At 61.0% G+C, this 18,600-nt stretch overlaps 1 protein-coding gene across 6 annotated transcripts in view; it reads right to left on the bottom strand.

The window, feature by feature from the left end:
• The window catches only part of LSP1 (lymphocyte specific protein 1), a 36,216-nt gene extending 17,879 nt beyond the window's left edge, over window positions 1-18,337 (bottom strand). For 2 of the 6 annotated variants that reach the window (XM_024749388.1, XM_024749389.1), the window contains exon 1: window positions 649-1,283. In XM_024749388.1, the coding sequence (XP_024605156.1) occupies window positions 649-1,268 (620 nt within the window). In that variant the 5' untranslated portion in view covers window positions 1,269-1,283. Of the gene's footprint in view, window positions 1-648; window positions 1,284-5,601; window positions 5,679-18,122 lie in introns of those variants that run through there. The other 4 variants (XM_024749393.1, XM_024749390.1, XM_024749391.1 and 1 more) reach the window with 4 other exon arrangements.
• Between the last annotated feature and the right edge of the window lie 263 nt (window positions 18,338-18,600).

The raw sequence follows: 18,600 nt of genomic DNA, 5'->3' as shown, positions 1-18,600 counted from the left end.
CCCCCCGCAAACAGCCAGATGGGAAAGGTGCCCGGCCGGAGTTCACTGCCACCCAGGCGCCCACGCACTGGCAAACGGCCCTGCCTAAGGAGTCTGTGACCCTCCTCGTGGGGCTTTACCCCCTCTCACAGCTCAGCCCTACAGAGCCCCACGCCTTGGGCCCAGAAGACCCCGCCGAGCCTGGAAAGTGGGCACGTGGCCCCTGAGCCCCTCTACTTCAGGCTTCCCCTGGGTCGTCAAGGCTGGGTCCCCAGAGTGGGGTCCACAGCAGAGCTGGATGTCCCGCTGCCCAGCCTGTCACCTCCCTCTGGCTGGATGGCCTACCTCTTGTGATGGGCTCCATGGTCGGCCTCCTGGCATTGGCTCTTCTACATCTCTGCCCCCATTTGCTCAGACCAGCCTGCCCATCTGGGCTGGGGGTGGCCGGCGTGCCTGTGGCCGGCACTGGCCCTGCGCTCGCCGCTCCCCCCTCTGCCCTGTGCCCCACGCACACGGGTCTTTCCTTTCCCCTCCGAGTCACTGACCACAGCGCCGCGGGGGCCTGGGCCAAATGCCGCGGCAGCCCAGGAGACCTCCCTAGGCACCCCCGCCCCATCCTTCACATCAGTGAGTCGCCCTGCCCACCCCTACGCCTACACACTGCCTCACCCGGGCCGACCTCCGGGGGACGGGACCCGGGGGCTGACCGCACAGCACCAGCTCCAGCCGCATCCCCGGGCCCGGCCCAGTCTCCTCCTGGCGCCGGACGGCCCTCCAGGAGAGCCGGACGCTGCCGAGCCCAGCTGGGACTGCCTGGCACAGCCCTCAGAGCGCTCACGGGGCCAGGCCCTGGCACGCTCCAGGACACGCGACCGGTGGCTGGCACCGGCTGGAGCCTCTGCCACCCCCTCCCCCTCCTCCTGTGCGGAGCCCTGGGTCCACCTCCCACTCCCCAAGGCCCCACACGTGGCTCTCCCCGCGGTCGGCACCAAAGGGGTTCTCTTCCTCAGCCGAGTCCCGGGGTCTGCACGTCGTCCAAACCTGTCTGCCCACCTGGGCTGGAGGTGCAGCCTGGCATCTGACCACCTGTCCGTCTGCTCCTGGCTCCGCCCTCCCAGAGATCCCTGGGTCCCCACGTGCACGGAGCAGCGGGACCCTCTCCCTGATGCCTCCACACCATTTGTGCCACCGGAGCCCCCAACACGCAGCCCCCAGCCCTTCCTTCGAGGTGCTCCTTCATCCCTGACCCCTTGGGATCGATCATTCTGGGGGTGCAGGGGCTTTGCCATTGGACCGGCCCTAATTCACTCTCTGTCATGCCACCCCTGGCTGTGTGTCTTCTGATTCTGCAGACCCTGTTGCCTGTGCCCCAGGGCGGGGCCAACACCCCAGCCTCCCCGCCCGCACAGGTGGGGGCGTGGGCTCAGCCTCAGCGGTTCTGTGGAGCGCCACGCTTCTGGATGTCCCACCAGACCCCGGTCCTCTGTCCCCAAAGTCTTGGCCAAGAGCTAGGGGCTCAGCCGGAACGACCCCATTAAAGGGACAAAGTGACCCTCCACGGGCAAGGAAACTGAGGCTCAGAGATGCAGCGTCTCACTGGGGGCCCCCCACCCCAAGGAGGCACAGGCAGGGTCCCAACCCCGCAGCCCCTGGGTCACCATCCAGGAGGGCCCAGCCCAGGAATGGGGTGCCGCCTCCGGGCCCCCCTGCCTCCTTCCCTCTCCTCACTGGGTTTTCCTCTCCTTCTCTTCCCTTTTCTCCCCGCCTTCCCTTCTCTCACCTGCCTGCCCTCACCCACCTTCCCGGGAGGGTCACCGCAGGCGGTGGTCACTGCTGCCCTCCCCATCCCCCCGTACTCGGTGCCCACTCTGCCCGGCCCCCGGGGGCCCCTTCCTTCATCCCAGGACCCCTCGAGCATCCCCATCTCCTGCCTTGTCCAGCCCCTCCTTTGCTGCCTCTCCCTCCTTTTGACCACTGTCCTGTCCCCTGCCCTCATCCCGTCCTGTCCCCACACGTCCCCTTTCTGTCTTCACAGGGGCCCCGCTGCCCCTTGCCCTCTCCACTCTGTCTTCCCCCCACTTCTTCCACCCACCACCGGGAAGGACACATCCCGACGGGAGAGCCTCAGGGTCCACAGGGCACACCCCAGCCGCAGCCTCACCTCCACAAGCCTCAGGACCTCCCCGCCCATCATGGGCAGCAGCCGTCCCTCACGTCCCCGGCACCCTCGCCTCCCGGGGTGGGCCGGGGTCTGGTGCCACCCAGCGCCCACCTGCAGTGGGTCAGCCCCTGGCCACCCACCTGTGCTGAGCCGCTCCTGGGGCCCACACCCTGTCCAGCCGTCCCTCAGGGACCAGGAGCCGTGGGGCGCTGTCTCGAGGCTCTGGCAGGGACAGGAGCGCCAGCCCCCAGGTGCCCGGTGCGCGCTGGCCGCCGCTCACTTGCCGCTCTGTCCCACTCTGGTTTGCGGGTCGGGGCTGGAGCCCGGCCTGAACCTCAGCGCTCTGGGCTCCGGCCCTGACACCCTGCCCAAGGGGCTGGGCCACTTGGTCCCTGTACCCCCTGCTGCTGGCTCGCCCGGGCTCCCAGGGCAGTACCCGCTCTGAACGACAGACCACCCGGACCCGTGGCAGCACCGCCCACCAGGCGCCCGGCCTGACCAGGGCAGGGGCCACCCCACCCCCGGATGCGGGCCCTTGGGTGGGCCCAAAGCAGCCACGCCCCTCTGACACCGTAGTTTCAGGCCTGGCTTCCCCCAGTCCCCGTGGGCCAGCCCAGAACACAGCCGGCCCCATCCCTTGCCTTCTTGCCACTTTGGGCTCCCTAGAGGCCTCCTGGGACAGGCTGGCCAGGGTGAGAGAGCCAGGCATGGAGATCACCAATGTGTCCGAGGTGGATGTGTGCTGGGAGCCGGGGGCTGCGGGCTCCTCTGGCGCCCAGAGCTTCCCCTGGGGAACCAGGAGCCCCTTGCACTGTGCCAGCTCAGCCCCTACCTTAAGAAGCCAGGCCCTTGAGGACTGTGTGACCCGGCAGGTGGCCCCGAGTCCAGCATCCTCTGGGAGTGGATGGACCCAGGGTCCCCTCGCTGCCCTCCAACGGCCCCAAACACTGGGGGGCGGGGGGGCCTGGGGAGAGGCTTGGATCCCCCAGGGTGGCTGGAGGGGTCCGGGAGTTGGGGGCTGGGGAGGGGGTCAGCCCTGGGCTCCGGCCCTGCCCGCCTACCGGCTCCCGCTCAGCACCCGGGTGGCCACACGCCGCAGCCCAGAGTGAGCCACTTAGGTGAGGGGTACGGGCGGGGCGGGAGGGCGATTTCCCTACTGGCCCCTAGGGTCGCTTTTAATCCACTTAAACTGGATTCAGTCTACACCCCAGCCACTGCTGGTGCCAGCAGACCCTTGCGGTGCTTGTCATGGAGGGGACGGCGCCCCCTCTGCTGGCCCCCTTCCCCTGCGCCCAGGCGTTCGAGGTGAGGGACTGGGGTGAGGCAGGGGGCAAGGGGGACGGCTTCCCCACTCCCAAGGGGACCTGGGGCGACTCATAGCCTCTCTGAGTCTTGTTTTCTGTTGCCAATCGGGGACAAGGGGCCTGTCGGCCGGCAGGCCCATTAGATTCGGCAGATCCATTAGATTCGGGAGAGAGGGCGGCAGGAAGTCACATCTGTGTGTGGTGTGTGAGTGTGTAGCCCCGCCGGCCGCTGGGTCAGGGGCCTGGAGCGTGTGCGGGTCTGTGCGCGTCGTCGGGAGCATGACCACGTGCAGGGGGCTTGCTCAGCGTGGCTGGACGGACAGCCGCGCTCCACGACTCTTCACGAGGGACCCTCGCGTGCTCCCCGCCCCCCGCCCCACCCTCCACAGCGGGAGTCCCCGGGGAGCTCAGAGGGAGGTTTCCTCCCGTCCCTGCCCTGGCTGGCCACCTGCAGGCCCACCTGCCCCTGTCTGGGTCCTCGGGGCTCGTGCCGAGCCTGCCCCCACCCTCAGTGCAGCTGTACCCTCTGAGCCCCGCTGGCGCCTCCAGCTCGCCCCCGGCTCACCCAAGTCAGCAGCCTGGCACCAGGTCTGGGAACTGAGCCAGAGCCGTAACCAGACGGATGCTTGTGTGCACAGCCAGGCCCTGGGGCTCTCCCTGCACCACCACCCCCCCCCCACAGTGGGCTGGGCGACGCGCCCCCGTGGCTTCAGTTTCCCCATTTGTTACGTGGCGCTGGGGAGCCCCGGGGACTGACCCAGCAGGCACTCCTCTGTTCCTGGACCACAGGCTGGGGACAGGGGGACAGCAGTGACTCCTGGGAGGACACATCCCAACTGACAGGAATGGGAGGTCCCGCCTGAGACACGTGGATTGGGCAGGTGTGAAGCCCAGGAGACCCAGGGGGGCCTGCCTTCTCCACGGGCAGAGCGGGGCCCCGAGGGAGCACGCCCAGCAGGGCCCCCTCCAACCCTCTCTCTGGTCCCCACCCTGGGGTCGCAGCCCTAAGGCCAGGCCAGGGTGGGGCAGGGAGAGAGCCATCCCTCCGTGACTGCAGAGACCCTGCTGACAGGGCCCGGGGCTGCTCTCAACTTCCCTCAGAGGCTACTAAGCCCACCTGCACACCTTGCCCCCCCTCCTCCCAGAGTCAGAGCTGGGGTGGACTGGGGATGCTGAGGGACGCCGGTCCCCTCCAGGAGCTAGCAGCCTGCCCAGCCTGTGCCATGCCGTCCAAGGGGGCAGGGAGCAGGCCCACGGGCCTGGTGGAAGAGGGCAGTCCTCCAAGCTCAGGAGAAGCCGAGGCGGGCTGCATGCAGGAGGCAGCATTTCCGCTGGGCCTTAGATGCCTGGAAGGGTGGAGGAGGAGGAAGGGCACTGCAGGCGGCTCAGAGGGAGGCAGGGAGCTGCCCACAGTGAGCAGCGGCTCTGAGCCCACCTGTGGCACTTTGCTTCTGCTCTCTTTCCAGGACTCTGCGAGGCAGGTGCCACCACACCCCGACCTTACAGAGGAGGAAACTGAGGCCCAGAGAGGACTGGGCACTGGCCCATGGCCCAAGGATGCAGGAGCCAGGATTCCAGCTTGGGAAGATCCGGCTCTGAGGCCCAAGCACTCACGTGGCCCATGGCCCCTTCCACGCTGGGCTGGTGCCCTAAGGGCCGGGGTGGTGAACGTGGTACTAAGTCCAGTTTCATCATCTGTAAAGTAAGGGGTGACTGGACAGTCCCCGAGGGCCTGCAGGACCAGAGAAGGCCTCGGAAGCCACGCTGGGGCCACGCTCTTCAGCCGGGGAGTGCAGAGCCTGCTCAGAGACCCAGGGCCCGGGAAAGGGTCTTCGAGCGGAGAGTGGCCACTGCCTGAGGCCCGGCGGTGCAGTTGGGAGAAGAGGACGCGATGTTGGGGGCGCAGAGGAAGGGACGGGCCCGCGTGAACGCACCCACACGCACGTGCGCACGCCAGGCCCACAGCCTGGTGCACCGCACACCCTGCCCGCGGCACAGGGGCCGCAGAGCTGCCGGGCTGGGGCCGGGTTCCTGGGGGAGGCTGGGGAGCCCCACGCCCAGGCGGCCCAGGCTCCGCGGTGCCAGTCCTCCGTGGGTGGCACCAGCGCGGGCACCCTGCCCTGCCCTCCGCGCCCCAGCCTGGGCGGAGGGACCTACCTCAGGAGGCTCTCCAGGCCCTGTTTGCTAGAATTCCTTCTCAGGAGCGCAGAGCTGCTCATGGTGCGGCCGCCCGCCTGGCCGGCGACCTGGCCTGACCCCAGCCCTGGGGGACGGGACGGGACGCTGCGGCTGCTTCTTCAAAGGCTCCTGCCTGCGGCCCTCTGCGGCTGCCCTGCCCCCTCCACTCCCCCTGCCACTGGGACCCTCTCCCCCCTCTCTCTCTCCTTCCCCCTTTCCCTCCTTCTTGCTCTGTCTCTCCCTCTGGCTGGCTGGCTGGTCTCTGGCTCCCCACCTGCTTCCCCATCCCTGCCCGCCTCTCCCCTTGCCCAGCCCTGGCCTAGCTGCCCTCTGGCCCTCTCCACGGCCCTGCCCAGCCCAGCCCGGGGCCCGTGCTCCTTCCTCCGTTGCCCCCGGCCTCCCTGGTCCCACACTCAGCCCCTCTCTCCTCTCTTTTCCCTCTGGTGTCTCTCTGTCTCTATCTCTGTCTCCCTCCTTCCCTCCCCCTCCCTTCCTCTCCCCTCCCTTCCTCTTCTCCCTCCTCCCCCTCCCTCCTCTCCCCTCCCTCCCGTTCTCCATTTTCCCTTTGTTTCTTTCCAGCCCTCTGCTCCTGTTATCACCTCACGGGGGAGGCCGGGGCACCCCAGGAATCCTGTCTGCTCCCCAGTGGGGAGGCTGCTGCCCTCCCCCGTCCCCTGCCAGATGGCACTGGAAGGTCGGAGCAGCGACACCCCGCAAGGCAGAGGCCAACACAGCCTCTCCCGTCGGGATGGGAGAGCCATGCTCCCCAGAAGTGGCCAGTGGCACGAGGTCGGTGCGGTGGCCTGGCCAGCGGCCCCCCTTGCCCCCGGGCTCTGGCCAAGGCCCCAGGAGGAGCAGCCCAGCCCACTGTTTCTCCGGTTGGGCTGAGTCGCCGTGACTCACTGGAGCGCACGCGAGGCGAGTGGCCGGACCAGGGAGGGACCAGACTCGGGCTCGCTCGCTGGGACTCGCCGGGACTCGCCGAGGGCCAGCTCCGGGCCGAGCCGTCTCACATCCAGGAGCTCGCCAGGCTCGCCAACGCCCACGATCACCCTGACAGGCAGACGCCACCGTACCTGTGTCCCAGATGGGGAAACCGAGGCTCAGACTAGTACCCGAGGTCGGAGAGCAGGGGCCCGGCACAGCCGGGACCAAGCCCATCTGCCGACAGCTGGCCACCACAGCACTGGGCCGGCCACCTCCCTCCACCCCACGGCCGCACGCAGAGCAATGGGCCTCTTGCTTCCCCAGCTAGTCTGCCCTCTGGCTGTGCCAGGTGGTCAGGGCCAGAAAGCGCCTGCAGATGTGTGAGTGGACAAAGGGTCAGGTTAGGCTCAGACCGGCAAGCAGGTGGACACGTGGGTGAATCCCTGGGTGTTGGAGGGGGCAGCGGCGTCAGAAGAATTCCACGTGGCCCATCAGTCCCAGTGGCTCAGGTGGTGGCTGTCTGGTGAAGACTTTGTGGGGGTCGGGACGTCCGGCTCAGACGCCCCCCACCACGTAACAGGCCAGTGTCCCGTGGCCCACAGCCTGCCCCTCCCCCCGCACAACCCAGAGAAGCCAGAGAATGTGGGGTGTGCCGCAGAGAACAGCTGTGCCCACTGCCCATCCCCAGCCTCTAGCCGGAGCGGCGGAGACCTCAGGACTCTGGTGGGAGGAGGGAGGGCGACGGAGCCAGGCCTCGAGCTGAGCCAGATCACCCAGGGAAAGTAAGCGTGTGTTTCCCTTCCATCTCAACCTGCCCGTTTCCTCCCGCCTCCTGCTCTTGCTGCTGGAATCCCAGCCACAGACAGCCAGGCGTGAACTGTGCCAAAGTATATTTTGGTTCAAAAGAAGGAAAAATATTTCCACAGGGCAGAGGGCTGCCCTGGGGCGGCAGGAGTTTCCTGTCACTAGAACTTAAATAGCGTTGCACGGTTATTTATCAGACTGATGGGTGGGAGGTAGCAAGAAAAGATCTTTAAATGCAGTGGTCAGGACTCAGTTTCCCAATTAGGGCATGTCCCAACACGAACAATAGGGCAGAGTATTTGATGTCAACTGTACCATTATTTGTCCATCCATCCATCCATCCATCCATTTATCCACCATCCACCTATCCTCTATCCATCCTCCATCCATCCATCCTCCACCCATCATCTATTGATCCATCCTCTATCCATCGTCCATCCGTCCATCCTCCGTAAGTCCATCCATCCATCCATCCACCCATCCATCCATCCTCCATCCATCATCAGTCCATCCTCCATCTGTTCATCCATCCTCTATCCATCCATCCATCCATGCTCTCCATCTGTCCTCTCTATACAGCTATCTGTTTTTCCTTGTATCATCTATGAATCCATCAATTTCTCAATATATCTATCCATTCAATTGTCCACGTAAGCAATATATACTTCCATCAATTCATTCAATCCATTCAATGCGTATATACTCATGTCCATCCCTATTTCTATACATTTCTTCATTGAGCAAGTGTCCACCCACCCGCCCACTCATCTATCCCTCCATTCATCCATCCATGTACATACCCATCCATCCATCCATTTATTTAAATGCCTTAATACGTGTAAAACATGTAAAACACTTAAAAGAAGCATTTAGCTAGTCATCCACCTATCCTGAATATCTACTCGATATGTTAATTACTATTATCTATGTATTCATCAATTTGTATATCTATCTGCCCATATATGCAACAGGTGAACAATTTGTTCATTCTTTAATACATTCTTCTATCTCTCCAAATATTCTACTGTCCTCACATTTATCTAAATATTTTACTATTTATCCTTCCCATTCATAGATCCATTCGTATATCTGCCTATTCATCCATCCATACGTCTAACCATCTTGCCACCTAGCAAGTCAGACATCCAATTGTGCATGAATATGTATATGTTTGTCCTGCCATATACATAGTTGTCCATTATTTTGCCCATAAGGCCATCCAAATGAGTTAATATCTAAAACAGTAGTTGGAACACAGTAAATTGCCAATAAATGTTAGTTACTGCCATTTTCATTCATCCACATCTCATCCAAACAACCACCTGGTCATTCATCTCTAAATTTACCTTTATATATTTTTCCACTTATCCATATATTTTTCGACAAACTTATTGAATGCCGACTGTATTCACTTTTTAGGTGCTGGAGTTGTTTAGAATTAGCAAAGTTCCTGTTCTCACAAAATGACATTTAGTGGGAATAAAAAATAAATAAACAAGGAAATATATATTGCAATGTATCGGATGGTGGTAAATGCTATAGAAGATGGAATTCAGGGTAAGAGGATAGGGAGTTATGGAGGGGGGTGATATTTTATATATGAGAGTCAAAGAAAGCCTCATGGGGAGGAATAAGCCTTTCCTTACTTGTAAAGAGAATTGAGTAGAGTAGCTCCATACATGGATGGAAGAAAGTGTTCTAGGAAAAGAGAACAGTGAGTGAAAAATCCCTGATTTAGGTCTGACTCTTCACCAATTTATCTCTTCAATAGTTCATCCAGCACCAAGCCCTACATCTATTTACTCAGTATCTGTCTTCCTATTCTTCTGTCTCTTTCTATATTTGCCTATCTGTTCATCTAAAACTCTACCCAGTATCCAATTACATCTCTATTCATCTGTCCAGTCGTTTATCTGTAACATTACATTCATTTACCCATCCACCAATTCATAATTCCACTCCGTGTGTCCATACACCAATTCATCCATCCATCTATCCATCTACCCGTTCATTCATTCACGCATCCATCCACCCATTCATCCACCCATCATTCATCTATCAATCCATCTATCCATCCATTCACTCATCTACCCATATATCCACCCATTTATCCACCCATCATCCATCTGTTCATTCACTCAAGCTCCATCTATCCAACTATTCATTCATCCATCCATCCACCCATCCATCCATCCACCCACTACATATCCATCCATCCATCCACCCATCCACCTATCCAACCACCCATCCCCCCATCTATTCACCCATTATCCATCCATCCATCCATCCATCCATCCATTCACTCATCCATCCATCCATCCAACCACCAATCCATCCATCCATCCATCCATCCACCCATCCACCAATCAATTCACACATTATCCATCCAAACATCTCTCCATTCATACATTTATCAATCCATTCATTCACTCATCCATACATACATACACACATAGATCACCCACCCATCTGCCCATTAAACATCCATCCATCCATTCACCTATCCATCAACCCATCCATTTACCCAAAACTCATCTATCCAATCACCCGTCCATCCACCCAACCATCCATCCACCCATCCGTCCATCCACCCATCCAGCCATCCACTCATCCACTCATCATCCATATATTCACCCATCTCTCCACACATCCATTCATCCATCATCCATCCATCCATCCATTCATTCCTTTATTCACTCATTCATGCATCCACCCACCCATACAGTCATCCATCCACTCATCGATCCACCCATTCAGCCACCCATCATTCATCAGTCCATCTATTCACTCATCCCTCCATCTATCCATCCATCCATCCATCCAACCATTCACTCGTCCATCCATCTGTCCACTCATCTACCCATCCATCCACCCATAATTCTCCATCCACCCATCCCTTCATTCATCCACCCATCCATCCATCAATCCATCCATCCACCCATTACACATCCATCCATCCATCTACCCATCCATCCATCCACCCATCTATCTACCCATTATCTATCCATCCACCCATCCATCCACTCATCCATTCACTCATCCATCCAACCACCAATCCATCCATCCGTCCATCAACCCATCCACCCATCAACCCATCCACCAATCAATTCACACGTTATCTATCCAAACATCCCTCCATTCATACATTTATCAATCCATTCATTTACTCATCCATGCATACATCACCCATCCATCTATCCGTCCATCTGCCCATTATACATCCATCCATCCATTCACCTATCCATCCACCCATCCATTTACCCAAAATTCATCTATCCAATCACCGGTCCATCCACCCAAACATCCATCCACCCATCCATCCACCCATCCATCCATCCAACCATTCACTCATCCATTCATCCACCCATTCAGCCATCCACTCATCCACCCCTCATCCATCCATCCATCCATCATCCATATATTCACCCGTCCATCCACACATTCATTCATCCATCATCCATCCATCCATCCATTCATTCATCCATCCATTCACCTATCTTCTCATCCATCCACCCATCATCTATCCATCCAACCATCCCTTCATTCTGTACCCATTATTCTACCCAACATTCATCTATACACTCATCCACCCACCCATCCATTCACCCGTTCATTCACTCATCCATCCATCCATCCATCTGTCCATCCATCCTTCCATCCATCCATTCATTCATCCAACCATCTACCCATCATCCATCTATTCACCCACCCTTCATCCTTCCATCCATTAATTCACTCATCCATCTACCCATCTACCTATCCATCCGTCCATCATCCATCCACCCATCCACCAGCCTATATCCATTCATCCACCCATCCATCTACCCACCACTCATCTGTCCCATCACCCATCCATCCATCCATCCATCCATTCACTCATCCATCCACCTATCCATCCATCCACTCATCTATCCACCCACCTATTCATCCATTTGCCCACCATGCATCCATCCATCCATCCCTCCATCTACTCATCCATCCACCTATCCATCCATCCACCCATCTGTTCACACATCCACCCACCCACCCATGCATCCATCTTCCCACCATTCATTCATCCATCCATCTACCCATCCATTCACTCACCCATTCACTCACCCATCCATCCCTCCATCCATTCACTCATTCATCCATTTACTCATCCATCAATCCATCCATCCATCCATCTACCTATCCATCCACGCTTCATCCTTCCATCCATCCACTCATCCATTCATCCATCCATCCACCTATCCCTCTACCCTTCATCCTTCCATGCATCTATTCCCTCTTCCATCTATCCATCCATTCACTCATCCATCCACCCACTCATCCATCCACCCATCCATCTACTAACAATTTATCTACCCAATCACTCATCAATTCAGCCATTATTAGTCTGTCCAACCATCCATTCATCCATCCACCCATCCATTCACCCATCTATCCAACCATCCATCCGTCCACCCATTCATCCACCCATCTGTCCCTCTACCCATCATCCATCCATCTACTCACTCATCAATCCACCCATCCATCCATCCCTCCATCCACCTATTATCCATCCATTCATCCATCCATCATCCAGTTGTTCCTGCTTCCTACCTTTCTTCATCTACCTTTTCTTTCATTCACACTTTTCTCTCTTGTCGAGCCTTTTGTTTTCCTTTTTTCTTTCTTCTGTGACTAAGACATGGCTCATAAGCTTGTGGCTGAAGAACATAAGAGAGCATACCCTCTCCCCAGTAGGCTGAGTACCACAATAGAGCTTAAATAGAGGCTGGAGAGGGAGGAATCTGCCCTCTTGTTCGGATGTTCTCAACACACACACACACACAAACACACACACACACACACACACACACACACGAGTCCACGCTTATAGAGTTGTATCCCAACGAAAGGTGCATTAAGCAGTGAGAGCCCATGGGGGGTGGGGTGCAGAAGAGGGGTCAGGGCTGGTGGTTTCAGTGGCTCCTGGGTGACTCCAAGTAGAGCGGTGTTTCTGAGTACTCATCTGTCTTATATGTGCCTAGGTCCAGCAAAGGGAGAGGAGCCAGGGTGGTGTAGTGGTGGGTATAGAGATGAAGCTGGGATTTGGGGAAGGGATGGGACGAGGAGAAAGGCTGACGGCTTCTTTCCAGATTCCTCTAGAATCGACTAGCTAGGTGCATCTGTCCCATGCCCCATTTATCTTTCGAAGGGAGGCAACTGAGAGAGGAGGAGAGGGTGAGCTGGCAACCTTGGGACCTCAGAAGGGAAACCATCAACAAAGCAGTTTCCTCTCCCTAGGGATGAGGGGGTACAGACACCTTCAGAGTGAGGGGCTTGTGCTTTTCCCCGGGAGCAGGAAGGAGCAGCATCTGAGATGCCACCTGCCAGACATAGAGCAGGGCAGTGAGCCTCTGGTCCTCACCAACAGCTCCTGGGGTAGTGGGGAAGCCGAGGCTGTACCCACCACTACTACCTCCCAGTTACTGTCACCCCCACCCTCTGCCGGCTGTCCCTGCTGACCTCTGCAAACGCCCACCCCCAGAGCTGGCCCTGCTCCAGGCTCTGAGGCCAGAGCCCCGAGGCCCTCCCACTCCTACGGGGTGAGGTGGACTCAGTTCCTAGGTTCCCAGACAGCCCCTCCCTGCCAGCCAGTGAGACCAGACAGTGCTCCCCCTGCTAACCCACCAACTCCCACCTTCCCGGCTTGGAGGCAGTTAGCTGATAGGGTTTGGACAGACTGGCCTGACCCCAGGAAAGGGCCGGGGCTTTCCTCTCCTGCCACCGACACCGCCCACCCCACCCCCACCCCCCTTATCTGCCTGTGTCTGGCACTGCAGGGCTGTGCTGGCTGGGCAGTGTTAGGAGGCCTGATTTTCTCAATCCTCTTATCTCCTATAAACTCCACACCAGCATAGGCCCCAGCCCCCTCCCTTCAGGCTCATGGGTATGGGGGAAGGGGCAGGGGCTGGGCTGGCTTCCCAACCCTGGGCCTGGATTCCCGTTTGGCCGAGCATCCCCTGGCCCTGCACCCCCAGCCTGTGCTTTCCCCTCTAAGTCCCAATTCATCAGCAGCAGGAGGGTCTGACTCTGTCTGCCTCGGTTGCACTCAGGGTTTGGGGAGTTTTGGGGACTGCCCTCACTGGCTGTCTTATGGCCCAGGGCCCCCCTAGAAAGAGGATCCCCAGATGCAAAGGACTCAGGGCTGGGGCCTGAGAGAGAAGCTGAGGGCTCCTTTCCAGGTGGCTCTGGAGAGGACCAGCTCATTATGGCCAAGCCAAGTCCCCTTTCTGCTTTGGAGGAGGTCCCTAGGGGAGTCTTCTGAGCTGTGCCCTATTCGGGGTGGCCCTCGTCTTCATGGAAACCTCAGGGACCAGCAGTGGTGGGGTTATTGAGCACCTACGAGGGGCAGCCCAGACACCCCTGGGTCACCCTGAGTCCTAGCCGGGTCGCAGGGGGCCTGGGCTCCCCAAGGAGCTGCTGCAGGGAAGCCGCGTTAGGAAACACATTCTAGCAGCAGGTTCAGTCCTTAAGCCTCAGCTTCTGCCCCTGGAAAGGGAGGCCCTAGCACCTGCCTCACTGGCTGTACAGTGAGAACCTTGGCTTGCGGAGCTTGGCGAGGCTGGCGTGGCTGAGTGAGTGCTGAGTACTACGACTCTGACCGTGTACACGGGGAAACTGAGGCCTCAGGGGCGAGTCGCCCCAGAAAGTACTAGGCCAGGTGCAGCAGCCGGTGCCGTGTGCCCTGGGGCTCTGTGCCCATCCGCCTCCTACCGCCTGCACCTGGAACTCAGAGCCCAGGAGAGCAAAGGCAACACCCACGGGCCCACCCCTGCCAACTCCAGGACCAGCGGGTGCTCCAGCCGCCAGGGCCCTCACCTTCCCCCCTGAGGCCTGGCCCATTGCTCTGGCCTCTGAGGGACGCTGAGGCCGAGGCAGGCGGGGGAGGGGGGGTCGCAGAGGGAGGGCAGCAATGCCCAAACCCACAGTGCCACCCTGGGGGGCCCGCCCGTTCTGGCCCGGAGACCCTCCTGGCTCTGCCCCGGTGGCTCTGGGGTTGTTTATGAGGAGAGAACTGGGGACCAGGAAGGGGGTGGGCATGCAGGGAAGGGTTTCCGGCTTCCCAGATCAGCAGGGTGGGCCATGCAGCGACTTCCCCCAGTGTGTGTCAAGGTCTTCTCCCTCTTCCCCACCCAAGGAGGGAATGGGAAGTGTCCAGATGGAGGCGGGAGGTGGGCGCAGGAGGAAGGCATCCATCATCTGGGCTGAGCTAGGCCTCCCCCCATCCTGGGAAATTTCCAGGTGCCCGAGACCCCTGACGTGGGGCAGAGGAGACCAGGTCCACCCGGGGGTCCCAAGGCCTGACCCAGCTCTGACTGCTGCCTCTGGGTCTGGGCCCTGAGCAGGTCTGGGGAAGGAGCCCCAGCGTGCGGCCCCCAATCCCTCCACCCCATCAGCCCGCTGCCGGGGCCGGGGCCTCATGCCGCCCAGCTCCACCATCCTCCTGAGTGGCCTTTGGCACTGCCCGCTCCTCCAGGGCCGTGTGCCCGGCTGTACCAGGTGGTGCCGGTCCTGCGGAGAGGGCAAGCGGACGGGAGGGCCACCAGGTACTTGGCTGAGTGGGGGGTTCCCACCCGTGGGTTTCTGCCCCTCACATGCCACAGGCTCCTCCCACCCCCAGCTCCCTCAGGGGGACCGAGGCATGCAAGGCCTCCCGGCTGGCTCAGCCCCTCCCTCCAGCCGCCAGCTGCCCGCAGCCCCGTGGGGACCTGTGGCCTCTCTCCTGAAGACCCTGCAGCCCAGAGGGCAAGGCCGAGAGGGTCTGCAGGGACAGGTGGCCGGGAAAGGGACCTGCCCAGGGTGGCCCTGCAAATTGTCCCCACCCTGCCTGCCCCCTTAGCTCAGCACACAGAGGAGTGACTGAGGCAGCGACAGGCAGCGACTGGGGCAGGGAGACACCTGCTCCCCCCATCCCGCCCCAGTCAGGGTCATCCAGGGCCAGAGCAGCCCAGCCTACCCGGGGCGGGTGCTGGAGAGGACAGACCATGCTCCATGCCGGCCCCCACCGCGGGCAGTGGCAGATGCGAAGGGAGCCTGGGGTAGCGACCACCCCGGGGGAGGGGAGGGAAGCCTGCAGAGGGGGTAGGGCGGCCAGGTAGGTTGAGGAAGGGCCTGTGCAAAGTCTGCGATGATAACCGGCACCTTCCAGAGCTGGGACAAGCTGGGAAGGCTAGGTGGCGGGAGAGGTGAGGTCAGGGTGGCCAGGGCAGGCTGCAGTGGCCGCCCTGGGGCACGGATTTTCACCGCTCCATGGTGAGTGGTTCCACGCATGGGAAGACGTGGCCTGATGGCTTTTCAGAGAAAGAGCACATGGCAGGGGCAGGGGCCTGGAGACCACCCTGTCATCCGGGCCAACCAGGGAAGGGCTGGGCTGCGGCAGGGGGAGGCCCAGGGGGCTGACAAGCCTATCTCCCAGCGGCAGCAGGAGCCCTGCCTGGGTGCAGACAGGGGAAGGGCCCAGCGTGCTTCCGTCCGGCCTTGGGGAGGATTCGGGTGCGCATGGGGCCCCCGAGGGGTCTGGGGCAGTCTGAGGGGGTGACCCAAGTTGGCCAGTTGGAGGGGCACGGCCTGCCCTGGATCCACAGACCTGAAAGCCCCCATGGGCAGCACATGGGGGGCAGGGGGGCAGGGGGGCAGGTCTCACCCGCTCGGCTCCGACCCCAGCAGACCCTGGCTGTCCTGGGGGCCCCTGGGTGGGGCTTCCCAGCCTCAGTCCCCTGCCTAGGCGTCGGGGACTTTCTCCCTCACCCTGGACAGGAAAATCCCCGCTTCCCTTAGTCACCTTGTGAAACGAGAACCCCACCCACCCTGGGTCTCAGTTTCACTCTGAAATGTCAGCGTCACACCCACCCCCGTGGGGGTGATGTCGCTGGGGCGCCCAGGCTCCAGGGGCCGGGGGGTGCATCCAGCCGGTTCTCCAACCGAGCCCCCGATGGACCCCGCACAGGTGCGGCCCGAGGCCCGGGGACAGGCACCAGCGAGCCGCCGGGACCTGGGCTGGCGGCCGTGGCCTCCACCGCCGCCTCCCTCTCCTCGGCATGCACGACAGCTGGGAAGGGGGTCAAGGAGGGGGCCAAGGAGGGGGCAGGCCCTGCCAGGCCGCTCAAGCCGTGCCCTTCTATGGGCATGAGGTGGCCGGAGGCGCCCAGGGCCGGACAGCGCGGACGTGTGGAGCCGTTTCTGAGCGGGGACACAGCTGTTCCCCAGTCACCTGCTGTGTGTGGAGCGACCTGCCTCCCTAGAAGAACGGGGCTGTCTCTTCAGGGCACAGAGCCTGGGCCATGCCCCCCTCCCCTCCTTGGTGGCAAGCGAGCAATGGGTCCCTGCTAGCATGCCCTTCCCCCACAACAACAGCCCCTCGCCGGATCCCAGCTGCCCAGCCTCTCCACTCCCCCAGGGCTCGGCCCCCTGAAGCCCCCGCACCAGGCCCCCGTGGTATTCAGCATGGAGTGCACACACACACGCGCACACACGCACACACGCCCTGCACACACACACGCCCTGCACACACACGCACACGCCCTGCACACACACACGCGCACACACACACACACGCCCTGCACACACACACGCCCTGCACACACACACGCACACACACGCCCTGCACACATTTCTGTCCTCTCATTTTCAACAGAAGCAGCATCGCAGAATCAGGCAGAAGAGCTGGGCTTGGATCCACTTTGCAAGTCAACCCTGAGGCTGTGGGGAGCCCTGCCTTCGGGGGCTCAGCGGGGGTCCTAGTGGGACCCCCTCCCCTCCCTTCCGCTCCCTTCTCCCCCTCCGCCAGCAGCAGCTCTGGGGCAAGTGGGGGCCGGCCCTGGGCGGCTCCAGCCCCGTGCTGTGGCTGTACGCGTCTCACGTCCCCCCCCGGAGCCCCTGCTCCTTCCCTTCGGCTCGCAGGGGCAGAAGCCGCAGCCCCTGCCCCCTTCCTCCTGGGCTGGTGGTCTCTCTCCACACAGCTCCCACCCCTGACTGTCAGAACACGTGTCCCTCCCGAAGCCCTGACCACTCCCATCTCTCTGGCACCTGCCCCCTGGGGCAGTCGGACCCCCACGGTGTGGCTCAGCGTGGATGCCTGTCCTCAGCAGCCCTCCCCCAGCCAGGGACCCTCCTCCTCTGCCCCTGCTCAGGCCCGGGTGGGGGTGGGGGCCGCGGGGAGTGCTCCATGGAGCACAGCTGCCTCCTGAGGGAGCCTGGGTCACATCGCTCCTCTGCCTAGCTCTGGCTGCGGCCACACGGCTGGGCCTTCTTGCTGGCAAGCCGCACAGCCTCGGCTTGTGTCCCCTCACATCCCACCGCCGACCAACGGCGCCTGCCTGGCACTCAGAACCTGCGGCAACCTCGGCCTCCAACAGCACCGGGAGGGGGCAGCCTGGGGGAGGGGGCCCGGCCAGGCCTCCAGCACAGGCTTTGAGGATCCCGAGGCCGAGCCTCTCTCTCGGCCAGGCTTCCTGGCCTGGGGCCCTACCCCCCTCCTGCCCACACGGCTTCGGCACTGCCTGCCCACGGCCTGGTTTCTTCCCCAGGTGTCCAGGCCGCATCCTGGACCTGTACCAGGCGTCCGGGCTTCCTGGTCCTGGGTCAGCATCCCACTGGCTGGTGGGGAACCCAGACTCTCCCAGTGAGGCCCAGCTGCAGAGGCAGACAGAAGAGGCGTCTACCTGCCCTGGGTGAGATGGGGTCCCCTGCAGCCTGCTTCTTGGGACCACAGCGCTCACGCGGCCCGGCCCGGGCCTTACCCTGTGCCTTCCTCCACCAGCAGCTCCTCGGAGCCAGGGTGGCTGGGAGCTTCCGCCATGGCCATGGGCTGGGGCTGGCGTCCGGCTGGTCCCTGCTGGTCCCTGCTGTGCGTGTGTGCTGAAGCTCTCAGCGCTTCCTGGGGCGGCTGCCCCGGAGCCTCCCCTCACCCCCAGCCGGGTTTCACTTCCCCCTTCTGGCGGCAGGTTGAGGTTTGGAGCATATCGGAGCTTGGGTTGGGGTGTTGTTTTTTAATCTGTTGCTGCAAGAGGAGAGAAAAAAAAAAAAAACAGCCATCAGGAAACGTTAAGCAAGTTGCAGGGGCCTGGAGGGCAGAGAGGGACCGGGTGGAGGCAGACGTGGGTGCAGGGGTGCAGGGGCTGGGACTCCCTGGGCCCCCTGAAGCCCACCTGTGCGTGGCTGGTGGCCCCAAGCACAGGGCGCCGTCCTGGTCCCCGAGCCTCCACGTTAGGCATGGTG

The sequence above is a fragment of the Neophocaena asiaeorientalis genome, unplaced genomic scaffold (genome assembly GCF_003031525.2).
Source record: "Neophocaena asiaeorientalis asiaeorientalis breed wild unplaced genomic scaffold, Neophocaena_asiaeorientalis_V1.1 scaffold43, whole genome shotgun sequence".
Classification (NCBI taxonomy): Eukaryota; Metazoa; Chordata; class Mammalia; order Artiodactyla; family Phocoenidae; genus Neophocaena; species Neophocaena asiaeorientalis.
Note: the sequence above shows the minus strand (reverse complement) of the source record. Positions and strands in the feature narration are given on the sequence as shown.